This window comes from Chiloscyllium plagiosum, unplaced genomic scaffold (assembly GCF_037043375.1).
Source record: "Chiloscyllium plagiosum isolate Xiang-an unplaced genomic scaffold, Cpla_swu_hap1 HiC_scaffold_3, whole genome shotgun sequence".
In the NCBI taxonomy this organism is placed as follows: domain Eukaryota; kingdom Metazoa; phylum Chordata; class Chondrichthyes; order Orectolobiformes; family Hemiscylliidae; genus Chiloscyllium; species Chiloscyllium plagiosum.
Genome location: NW_028270141.1, coordinates 71,747,504 through 71,760,274, shown reverse-complemented (window position 1 = coordinate 71,760,274; position 12,771 = coordinate 71,747,504). Strand labels below are relative to the sequence as shown.

Below are 12,771 nucleotides of genomic sequence, written 5' to 3'. Positions count from 1 at the left end.
TTCTCTGGGGAGGGGGAAGAGAGTCCAGAACTAGAGGGCATAGGTTTAAGGGTGAGAGGGGCAACCTTTTCACGCAGAGGGTGGTGCATGTATGGAATGAGCTGCCAGAGGAAGTGGTGGAGGTTGGTACAATTACAACATTTAAAAGGCATCTGAATGGGCATATGAATAGGAAGGGTTTAGAGGGATATAGGCCAGGTGCTGGCAAATGGGACTAGATTAGATTGGGATATCTGGTCGGTTGGACCGAAGGGTCTTTCTGTGCTGTACATCTCTATGACTCTATATTGAGTACACCTCGGTGCCTTTATGACTCTAATTGAGTTTGCTGGAGAAATAAACCTTCACAGAGCTTAACCATGCAAGTGGTATGTTTACCCAGAAATTACTTTGGCAGAATCATGTATTGTCAGGAAACACTTTCTCTTGACATATAAATGTACAATCTGGTGCTAAAGAGAAAGGAAAAGATACTTGAATGAATAATAATCTAATTCATAAAAACTTTCTGGTCTAAGCCAGCTGTACTGTTTGGAGCAGTGATAATCTTGGGCTGGATTTTACATGCTTCTGTTGATGTCGTATAAAGTATGTCAGTAAAGTACCTGCCATATCTAACTAAATAAGGAAAGGCAATTGTGGAGGGATGGTGGTCATGTTATTCATTCAATAATCTCAGAGTTGAAAATGTGTTGCTGGAAAAGTGCAGCAGGTCAGGCAGCATCCAAGGAACAGGAGAATCGACATTTCGGGCGTAAGCCCTTCTTCAAGAATCTCAGAAGCCCAGGAAAGTGATTGATGGAAATGAGTTCAAATCCCACCACATACGTGCACACCCCCACATTCTCTCACACATAAACATACACACACACACAGACACACACACTCTTACACTCTCTGTCTCACACATGTAACATACACTCTAACATACACACACTCTCAAACTCTGTCTCTCTCTCTCCCCCACTCTCTGTCTCTTGCTAACCCTCTCTCTCTCACACTTTCTCTCTGTCACATGCACACATTCTCGCACTCTCTCCCTGTCTCTCTCTCTCTCTCTTTCTCTCGCACACAAATAAGCACACACGTACATTACAGCACCTATCTTGTTCACGGACATTAACACATGTAGTCAGTATGTTGAGAAAAGTAGAATTTAATTTCAAACCTTTTCCAAAAATCAAGAGTTGGGGGAAAAAAATTAATTCAAAACTATCTCTGTTTCTTAAAAAGAAAACTACCATGAAAATTCCTTAGAAAATCTTTTATAATACCAAGAATTATGAAAAGCTTTGCTTTGAAAGGCAGTATACAATAAAACAGTCACGTGATTCAGAGTGCGCAAGCAAAATACTGAAGGTGTTGGAAATCTGAAATTTAATAAAAACAAAATATTACAAATATTCAGGTTTGACGATCTGTGTGGAAAGAAATCATAAAACCATAAGACCATTTGGCCCATCAAGTCAGCTCTGCCATATAATGAGATCAGGGCTAACCCAATAATCTTCAACTCCACTTTGCTACTTTCCCACCATAACACTTGATTTCCTTATTGATTAGAAATCTGTCTGTCTCAACCTTGAATAGACTTAATGTCCCAACTTGGCAGCCCTCTATGGTAAAGAATTCACCTTCATCTAAGAAGAAATTCCTCCTCATCTCTGTTTTAAATGGGCAATCTTAGTATAAGATTATTCCCCCTGTACTATACTCTTCCACAAAGGGAAATAAACTCTCTGCATCTATCCTGCTAAGCCATCAAAGAATCTTATGTTTCAATGAAATCTCTCAATGCTACTAAAGTTGAATGAGTACAGACCCAATCTACCCAACCCCTCCTCATGAGACATGCCCTCCATCTGAAAGCTCAACTTAGTGAGACTGTATATCCAATGCCTATATGTCCTTCCTCTGATAAGTTGCCCAAAAATGTTCCCAGAATTCCAATTGTATCTGACTGATGCAATTTCCTTTAAAGTAAAGGCCAACATTCCATTTACCTTCCGTCAATACCCTTATTTAAATTTAGCACAGTTGTTTCTGATCCAGGTTTCTCACTCTCACATAGAATGTTAAATTCGAGAAAGTTATGATTAATGTTCTCTGGGAGATCATTTATTCTGAGATCATGTATTAAACCTGCCTCATTATACATGATTAGATCTAAAAGAGCCTGCTTGCTGGTTGGATCCATAACATATTATTCTTGAATTCATCCTCATGCCACATTCTGCTAATTTGGTTTTCTCACTTTATATGAAGATTAACATACTAGCTTTATTACATGTCCTCGTTACTGATGTTGCCTGGTATTTTCAGCATTTTCTGTTTATTGTCAGGAATTTCCGAATAACTGAATGAATTATGTTAATGTAACCATTTTGTTTTCCTTTTGTACATTCTTAAAATCCAGTATGAAGGCCAGGTAAGGAGTGTTCAATTGCATGTTTTTTTTGCAATATATAATATTGGCTATTAAGGTGCTTAATTCCACTGCAATTTGCTGATCTGTACATCATGTGAAGCCAGCATTTCACATGCTTAGTGCCATGGGTGCAAGCTTTGTTCTCACTAGCCAGTCAGACTGCTTTCTGCTGTTGCGCTCTGGCAAGCAACGCACAGCAAATATCCCAATAAGCAGTATGCTTGTGCAAACAGCGATGCTGTATTTAAATGACTCATTGCTATTTGGGAAGAAGCTTTGATCTGGCCATTTGAGCATTGTTAAATTCCACTGACTCATTCTTGTAAGGTGCAGTATGTCAGGTGCTAAGGATGTTTACTGACCACCTGGGTTAAGACCCATGTTTAGCATGTAATCTGATAAACAGATTTTGAGAAAAGATTGGTTATAGTTGAATATATGATGTATATTTATATTGTGAAATAGGATTCTTTTCTACATTAGGTATCACTAAAATGGACTGAACATATCCCTGCCCTCTTAGAAATTGCTTCAGAACTTTAAATGAATTGTATGTTCATTTATACATTCATAGATGTAAGCATTCTGTCTTTTCCAAACTGCACATAATCTCCCATTATGGGTTTCTTTGAAAAGAGATGAATTATCTCTGATCTGTCTAGGATGTAATTCCACTGGACAGTGTTTTACATCTCAAAGTAGATGCATTGGAAACCTGTAGCCTACAGGCTCAGAAATTTGTACCTTGATGTGCCTAAAGGTATTAGATTAAGAGAGCACAGCTCAGATTATAAAGTCTTGTTGCTCTTCTATCTACACAAGCAATTATTTGCAGTTAGATAGCACTTTTAACAGAGTAAAATTCCCCAATTAAGGTGCTTCACAGGAAGATTGTAAAGTAAATTATGAGCCAAGACATACGAGCACATAAGATTTTTACTTGCAAAATGGGATGTGGAATATGTGGAGGCTCTCTGCAAAAGAAATGCAGCTGACTCCACTCCACACCATTTTGCTATGGCAATGGAAAATATTCAGACGATGAACCAATTTGCTTTTGTAAACCACACTTGACATTTGTTATGGGAGGCTCATGCTTGACAAATTTGATTGAATGTTTTGAGGAGGTTACCAGGAGCGTTCATTGGGGTAATGCATGTGACGTGATCGGTATGATTTCTAGCAAGGCTATTGATAAAACCAATGAGTACAAGCAGACTGGCCAGGAATGCACACGGGATCCAAGACAAAGTGGTACATTGGATCCTTAATTGACTGAGAGGCAAAAAACAGGTTGCTGGCAGAGAAATGTTTCTGAATGGAAGTCAAATTCCAGTGGTGACTGCTAGTCTCCATGCTGGGTCATTTCCGTTTGTAGCCAACATCAATAATTTGCACTTAAATATATGGGGGAATGATCAAGATGCAGATTATGGGAAATTGTTCACATGGTAAATACTGAGGAAGATAACCAAAAACTGCAGGGTGAGATCAATGGAATGATTGGTCAGTGGGTAGAGAAGCAATAAATGGAAGTCAACCCAGAAATGTGTGAGGTAAACAACTGGGGAGGCCTAACAAGGCAAGGGGTTACACTACGAATCATAGGACCTTAGAGAGCAGTGAAAATCAGAGACTTTCGTGCGCATACCCACAGATCCCTGAAGACAGCCAGTAGACAGGTTGATTAAAAAGGCTTATACATTACTGACTCAATTAACCAAGAAATAGAATATAAGACCACAGAGATTATAAAGTGCTGCTTAGGCCACAAGTGTACACGCAGTTCTGGTTACTATATTATTGGAAGGAAGTGATCGCACTAGAGATGGTACAGAAGAGATTTACCAGAATGCTGCTTGAGTATCAAGTCTAATTGGGACTGAGCCATGAAGAAAGATTGGGTAGACTGGCATTACTTTCCTTAGAGCAGCAAAGTTGAAAGGGAACCTGAGAGCTATATAAGTGAGGGATTGAGATCAAATGGATAGAAAGACACCTTTTCAATTTGTGGAGGAGTCAATAACCAGAGACCGTAGATTTTATCTAAAAGGTAGAAGGCTACGAGGAGAGTTGAGGAAGTTTATCACTCAAACGGTGGTGAGAGTCTGGAAGGCACTGCCTGATAGGGTGGCTATATCTCTCCTTACATTAAAGCAGTTGTAGCTTGTGATGCCAAAGCTTCCAGGACTATTGGTCAAATGTTGGTAAGTGGGACTCGTGTAGTCAGTTCTTCAGTGTGAACATGGTGGGTGAAATGGCCTCTTTCTGTCAGTATTGATGAGACACTGTCTCTATCACATGCTCAAAGTGTATCTCAGACTTGAAGCACACACTGTAAAGATGTCTCTCCTCATCTCACATTTGATCCTTTTACACCTTAAATCAGTGTCCTCGGGTTTTTGACCCATCTGCCAAGGGGAGCAGTTTGTCTCTACCACTTGCTGGCTGCAGACCTCCACGAAGCAGACTAAATTTGGCATTGTGTTTGGAAGGTAGCATTCTGCTTTAGGGCAGTTGACTTTTTTCATAAATACCCAGTGCTTAGCTCATTACACATGCATGCATGGGTAGTTCAGACCTTGCAATGGGGCAAGGTAAAGATCCGTGCTCACATCTATACCATAGAGGATTGACTGTTTTGCTGATATATTTAAAAGGCGCCAAGTGAGGGCTCTTAGAATGGAGACCTGTAGTAGTCAGCCTGCCACCATTCCCTGGTCAGTCTGCGTCTGTTCCTCAGTCAGTTGTCTGCTATTTTCTGGTCAGCCTGCCTCTCATTGCAAGATACACACTCCCCTCTTAGCCAGCATCATTCATCCACACCCATTTAATTCCCACCTCCCTCAATCATCTTCTCTGCCCTGTGCAACATAATGTACTGCCACCCAGTCTCTATGATATGGCACAATTAGAAATTCCCCGAAGCAGACAAGAGCAGTTGCTCAGTGCAAGTCCAGCATATACAGGAACTTATCTGCTGCACACTTCATCCTCCAGCCAGCCATGAGAAGGTAGATATTGTTCACTTGTGGAGAACTTGATTACCTTGATAAGTGGTACATAATTTAATTTAGCTGGTCTTTGAATGCACATGCAGGATAGGAAAAAACATGCAAAAGATTTCTGTGACCTGCCATGAGGATATGCAGCCTAGCTTAAGTTCCAAGAACTTGATTGCAAATCTTCTTCATGCTGTCAGAATTGTGATTTATAGCCTCTCACGCAACTAAGTTCCCTACTGCCTTGCTACCATCACCAGGTGAAGCACAAGATTTCATCCTCCATCTGTGAATGGGGCAGCATGGTGGCTCAGTGGTTAGCATTGTTATCTCAGTGCCAGGGACCCAAGTTCAATTCCAGCTTCGGGCGACTGTCTGTGTCCAGTTTGCATATTCTCCCATGGTGGATTAGCCATGGGAAAGGCAAGGTTACAAGGATGTGGTAGAGCAGGTTGGTCAGTGTGGGATGCTCTTCGGCGGGTTAGTGTGGACCCGATGGGCCAAATGGCACGCTTCCACACTGTTCAGATTCTATGACTCTATATCTAGACACTGCATGATTTTGAACACCTTAATTGTATCACTTCTCAAGCATCTGGAAGAACAACTCCTCTTTAAGCTATCTATCCATGTAACTGACATGCTCAAACCCCTGGAACTCTTCCTGAAGCCTTCACATCCCTCTTAAAGTGTGGCTCCAAAACTTAATGCTTGCATTGAGGTTGAACCAGTGTTTTATAAAAGTTCACTCTAACTTCCTTACTTTATATACTCATTGTCTCTATTTTTAATGCCAAGATTTTGTATGCCTAATGAATCACTTTCTCAATGTACCCTGCTGATTACAATGATTTGTAGACTGGCAGGAGGTTGGAAGAACACAGCAAGCCAAGCAGTATAAGGCAGTGGAGAAGTCTATGTTTCGGGTATAATCCTTCTTTGGGACCCAAAAGCATCTGCAGTGTCGGCAATTTCTTTTGTCTTTAACCGATTACAATAATTAGGACATGAAAGCCTCCAGGTCCCACTTCTGCTGCTTCATCCCTATAGGATTGTATACTTCATTTAAAGTGGCTTTGCCTTGTTCTTGCCCCCAAAATGTGCCACTTTCTTTCAGACTAGGGGAGGCAATCATCAGTTTGTTAAAGAGGCCGGCTGTAAGGAGAATTTTAAAGAATGACAGAGAGGTACAGGGCAGCTTTAAAGTTTCAAGCCTAAGTGGGTAAAGGCACAACCGTTAATGGTGGAGCACTTCTACATCACCATGATTGCTCTTGAACCAACTCAGCCGTCACTTCAGGCCTTCAGCAATTTACTTTGGGCGAGATAGAAGCCTGTGACTTGAATGCTTCTGCCAGGCCATCTTTCCAACAGGGCCAGTATATTCCTTATACATCTTCATGAGATGCTTTAACATTGACGTAGACATGCATACTTTTTGCCTCTTAGTTTGCTTTCTCAGCACTCACTCACTTTAATGAGTCATGTTGCTTTCTTAGCACACAAAGACTTAAGCTCCCAGTAAAAGGCCACCAGCCTCTGTAGCTTGCATTGCTTTTTAGCACCGAGCAAGAGAGAGAGAGAAGCAGGCAGCTTGTGACATTGGGGAGCACTGAAGAAGGAATACTTTACTCAGAAAGGGGTGGACATGTTGCTGACTGGCACCAGGCTACCTCTGCATCAGAGCTGCCAGCTCTGTAGCAAACACTGCATGTGCTTCAAGCAAATAGTGAACATCAAAGAGGAAGACTCCTTAGTGGAGTGAAGGGGGATCGGTTGGGGACACCCCCCTGCAGTCTATCAAAGACCCCACCTAATTACGCAATGGGAGCTTGGCCACAGCCAGTCCTGCATGTCAAGTGCAAGCAGTCTGGAGATTACAGGTAGGTCAATCGGGATGCTTCTCAGACATCAGTCCATGAACTGGGTCAAATTCTCCTGAAATGAGACAAAGGGATTGATGATGAAAGTGGATGCTAGAGTCATTCATGGTGATGCATCAGCAGGAGAGATGTTGAGGTGGCTCTAGTAAGAAGTACAGAGGGCAAGAAGGATTGGAAATTTGGGAGGACGAGGTGAGTGAGAGCCCTTGAGTGGACATGATACATGCAGCAATGAGAGTGACCGAGCATTAGCCTTGAAGATGCGTGAGCAATGCTTGAGTTAGATTGAATGCTGCCCTTCCTTTAGTGTGAGGCAATAGAGACAGAGGGCATTTCACCTTGTGTAGCTCAGGAGAACATTGACATTTCTTATGACACTGCTAGCTGTACGCTTTCACCATGGCTTGCCAACGCAGTTTCAGTCCAGGTTGTCAGAGTCTCTTGCTATGGTTTCCTTTGGTCAGCAGCAGTAAAGACTGCTATCCTCTCCACCAAACTGTCTTAGAAGTGAGGATCTAGCTTATTTTTCCTCAGACATTTTCAGAGTGGTTTGAAGCGTATTTCCTGGCTTGCTGTGTCTTAATTGGTGTGCAGATGGACTTTAAATATGGTGGCCGAAGTATGGAAGCTGGAAGATCTCATCAGGGACAAGCACTTCGGCCTCCGTCACCACACTTTCTCTAACAAATGCATCCAACAGTCTGGTTGCATAACTTAAAAGGTGAAAAGTGATGTGTCTTTATCTTCAACAGTGTTTTTGCCTGTTACAGCAATATGTACATTATCTCCCACAATATAAGAAACTGGGAGCATTATAGGAATACAGAGTTCAACAGAAGTTTATTGCAGTGAGTTATTACACACAAACGTTAGATTATAACACTGCAACATTGAACAGCATGCTTCCAGTAATGTCTCCTGCTCCATATGACCCTGGGGTAAGATGGAACATGATGCCTTTATACCCTCTGGTCACATGTAATGATAGAGTAAGGATATGATGAGCAAGTCTGTTCGAGCTAGGCAGACATTACTAACTGTGAGACCCAGCATAACAAAAAATGGAAGGTTGTATAAAAACATTTGCCACAGGTCATGGTAGACCAGATGCCATGTAACTGATCACTATGCGTTAACCATAAATGGAAAGATTCAGCCCTTTGTTGCATGAACTCAGCAAGGAACCTCAAACAGCATTTTCTAGAAAGTTAATTGAATGCTTTTACTTTCCACAGTATAACCGTGGGCGGCACAGTGGTTAGCACTGCTGATTCACAGCGCCAGAGACCTGGGTTCAATTTCAACCTCAGGCGACTGACTGTGTGGAGTTTGCACACTCTCCCCGTGTCTGCGTGGGTTTCCTCCCACAGTCCAAAAATGTGCAGGTTAGGTGAATTGGCCATGCTAAATTGCCGGTAGTGTTAGGTGAAGGGGTAAATGTAGGGGAATGGGTCTGGGTGGGTTGCATTTTGGCGGGTCGGTGTGGACTTGTTGGGCCGAAGGGCCTGTTTCCACGCTGAAAGTCATCTAATCTAATCTAATAGCAGTTATCAACACACAAATGCAATCTCTTCTTAAAATGCAAGATTTCTGTAATACATGCATCATTCAATCAAGAATCACAAATAAAACTGCATTTCTTCCCATGAATTTTAAGCTTCCCATACATATTAACAGGGCAGTTAATCCTAGTTTCTTCTATCCCATCATCAGTGAGAACTGTGTGGTCCTACTAAATGTTTTCACAGTGGGCTAAAGAAGTGAGGAGAAGTAATATTTAACATTTTTATTTCCATAAATAACGTCTCTTTTTACCATCAGTGTTTTGAATTATTTTCTTTAACATTTGTAAAGAAAAAGTGTCTATAATTTTAGAAAAAATGACTAACTTTGATAAAAATGTCTTTATCTGTTGCAGGCCTGAAGTCAGTTTAAAGAAATATAGTGGTTGCCTCCGAGATATAGAAATTTCACAGTCACCATATAATTTGTTGAGTGGCACAGATTACCTGGGATTAACAAAAGGCTGTAGTTTAGAGGTTTGTTATCTGAAACATTGTGATATTGCATATGTTATATCAATTTTCTTTGATTTTGAAATATTGAATTCTAACACAGTACAGTACATGCTCTAGTTTGTGACGTTGCCTCAAATTTTACACAAATATTCATTAACGTGCTCTTTTTCACAGAATGTCCACACTGTTAGCTTCCATAAACCAGGATTTGTTGAGCTTCAGCCACATGCATTGAACGTAGGCACAGAAATATCTTTTTCCTTCAGCACTAAAAATGAAACTGGAATGATACTTTATGGAAGTGGAAAGGCCCCAGCTCAACTCAAGAGGAAACGCCGCCAAACTGGACAGGTTGGTATTATTATTATTAACGCTTAATATATTTTAAGCATTTATTTTTGTGCATATAACATTTACAGATTGAGCCAATGGAAATAATAAACAAGTGAAATAATATTTTAAATTATTAAAATGCATGGTTTTAAAGTATTCTCTTTTCCTTTGCTGTTTGATACTGGTTCTTTAATATTTTCAAATACATGTATTCTCCAGTAGTATCTCTACAATCAAGAAACTTAGTAAATAATTGGCAGTGGATACAGTCAGAGAGATGTACAGTATGGAAATAGACCCTTGGTCCACGTCGACCAGATGTCCCAACCTAATCTAGTCCCATTTGCCAGCACTTGGCCTATATCCCTCTAACCCCTTCCTATTCATATACCCATCCAGATGCATTTTAAAATGTTGTAATTGTACTAGCTGCCTCCACTTCCTCTGCCAGCTCATTCCATACACGCACCACCCTCTGGGTGAAAAAGTTGCCTCTTGGGTCCCTTTTTAAATTTTTCCCCTCTTACCCTAAATCTATGCACTCTAGTTCTGGACTCCCCCACCCCAGGGAAAAGACCTTGTCTATTTACCCTATTCATGCCCCTCTATACCATCACCCCTCAGCCTCCAGCGAAAACAGACTATTCAGTCACTCCCTATAGTTCAAATCCTCCAATCCTGGCAGCATGCTTGTAAATCTTATATGAACCCTTTCAAGTTTCACAACATCCTTCCGATAGGAAGGAGACCAGAATTGCACGCAATATTCCAAACGTGGCGCAACGTGACCTCCTGTACTCAATTCTCTGACCAATAAAGGAAAACATACCAAAAGTCACCTTCAGCATTCTATCTACCTGCGACTATACTTTTAAGGAGCTATGAACCTGCACTCCAAGGTGCCTTTGAGCAACACTCCCTAGAACCTTACCATTAAGTGTATAAGTCCTGCTCTGATGGGCTTTTCCAAAATGCAGCACCTCACATATATCGAAATTAAACTCCATCTGCCACTCCTCAGCCCTTTGGCCCATCTGATCAAGATCCTGTTGTAATCTGAGATAACCTTCGCTGTCCACTACACCTCCAATGTTGGTTTCATCTGCAAACTTACTTTTGTATCATTTAGTTTGAAATACACTTGCTGAAATCAATTAATTATTGGCAGTAATACTCATGTTGTGTGTGCTGTAACTTTTTGCTTTATACAACAGGTCTACTATGCAGTTTTCCTGAACAGAGGGCGCTTGGAAGTACACGTTGCTACGGGAACCCGAGAACCTCGTCGTGTGACAATTAGACCAGAATCTGGCATGTTTAATGATGGAAAGGAACATAGTGTTAGACTGCATAGATCAAGAGGGTATGACCATTCCTAAATAATCCAATATTACCTTGGGGTTTTTTTCTAATTCTAGTGGATGCTTTGGCATTTTCACTTCATAATTTCTAAAAGGTTTATAATTTCCTCCAACAAACCTGCCATTGAAATTTACAAAAATGGAACTAGTGAATAATCAATGTTTCTATGTATAAAGTGACAGCATGGTGCTTGTATATTTAGATCCTGCTCATGTCCGTGATGTTCATTTTACAGAATGGAATCAAATCCTTATTGGGAACCAAAGCCCTATTTGCTTTTACCCTCCCAATGCTAATCTTTAACTGCCTGATGCTGGAGAATGAGGTCACTACTTTGCCAATAGTTGTGTCTGGAAAGCTATCACAGCTGACTGGAAAGTACCATCTTTCTGTTCAGCCACTGAATGCACCACTTCTACCCCCCGACTGCCGTTGTTTATGTCACTTCCTCTGGTAACGTCACCCATGGTGTCACCAATGGTCACATGACCTTTCCCCACTCCAGAAACAGTGTCTGCCCTCACGCCCAACTCCAGCTCTACACCAGGCCCCAGACCTCATCCCCACCCCCTCTCCCCCCAACCCAGACCTCCCCCTCACCGAGGATGAAATATCAATTCTCAGTAAAGGTCTCACCTTCATCCCACTATGCTCCCGGGTCAACGAATTCCATACGCGTTGCGACATTGAACTGCCTCTGCCTCTGTGCTTACTTTTCCAATTGTGACTCCCACCCACCCACTGAGAACCGCTTCTCCTGCCTCCAACATATTCCATCCTCTTGGACACTCCTTCCTGGTCTGTTACCCACCCTCGACCTCTTTATCACCAACTGCTGCTGTGAAACTGACCGCTTCAACCTGTCCACCCCTCTTCCCCCAATCTACTCTTCTCACCCTTGCAGAGTGCAGTCCTCCACTCCCTCCGGTCCAACCCCAGCCTCACCTTAAATCAATGGATGGGTGAGGGAGTGGGGGCGCAGGGGTAGTTTGGTGCAATGACCTCTACACTGCTGAATCCAGGTGCCAACTCACGGACATCACCTACTACACCCTCGATCACGACCTCACCTCCTATCACCAAACCATCATCTCCCAGACCATCCACAACCTCATCACTTCAGAGGATCTCCCAACCAATGCCTCCAACCTCATAGTCCCAGAACCCCACACTGCCTGGTTCTACTTCTTACCCCAAACCCACAAACCTGACTGCCCTGTTCGACCTATTGTCTCTGCCTGCTCTTACCCAACCGAACTTACCTCCTCATAACCTTGACATTGTCCTGTCCCTCTTGGTCCAGGAACTCCCCGCACACATTCGGGACACCACCCACACCCTCCACCACCTCCATTACTTTTGGTTCCCAGGCCCCCAATGCCTCATCTTCACCATGGACATCCAGTCCCAGTACATATCCATTTGCCATGGCGAAGGCCTCCAAGCCCTCAGTTTCTTCCACTCCCACCGACCTAACCAGTACCCTTCCACTGACGCTCTTATTCAATTGGTTGAACTGGTGCTTACCCTCAACAACTTCTTCTTTGAATCCTTCCACTTCCTTCATACCACAGGTGTAGCCATGGGCACCCGTATGGGCCCCAGCTATGCCTACCTCTTTATAGGCTATGTGTAACAGACCATCGTCCGCAGTCACACTGGCACTATACTCCAACTCTTCCTCCGTTACATCAATTACTATATCGGTGCTACTTTCTGCTTCCATGAGTAGGTTGAATAGTTCA

The 12,771-nt window shown here is 42.3% G+C and overlaps 1 protein-coding gene across 5 annotated transcripts in view; it reads left to right on the top strand.

Annotated features, from left to right (window-relative positions):
• The window catches only part of lama2 (laminin, alpha 2), a 385,009-nt gene that overhangs the window by 344,166 nt on the left and 28,072 nt on the right, over positions 1–12,771 (top strand). For 3 of the 5 annotated variants that reach the window (XM_087980426.1, XM_087980423.1, XM_087980414.1), the window contains 4 exons: positions 2,417–2,428; positions 9,232–9,352; positions 9,506–9,682; positions 10,879–11,027. In XM_087980426.1, the coding sequence (XP_087836552.1) occupies positions 2,417–2,428; positions 9,232–9,352; positions 9,506–9,682; positions 10,879–11,027 (459 nt within the window). The remainder of the gene's footprint in view (positions 1–2,416; positions 2,429–9,231; positions 9,353–9,505; positions 9,683–10,878; positions 11,028–12,771) is intronic. The other 2 variants (XM_087980433.1, XM_087980419.1) reach the window with 1 other exon arrangement.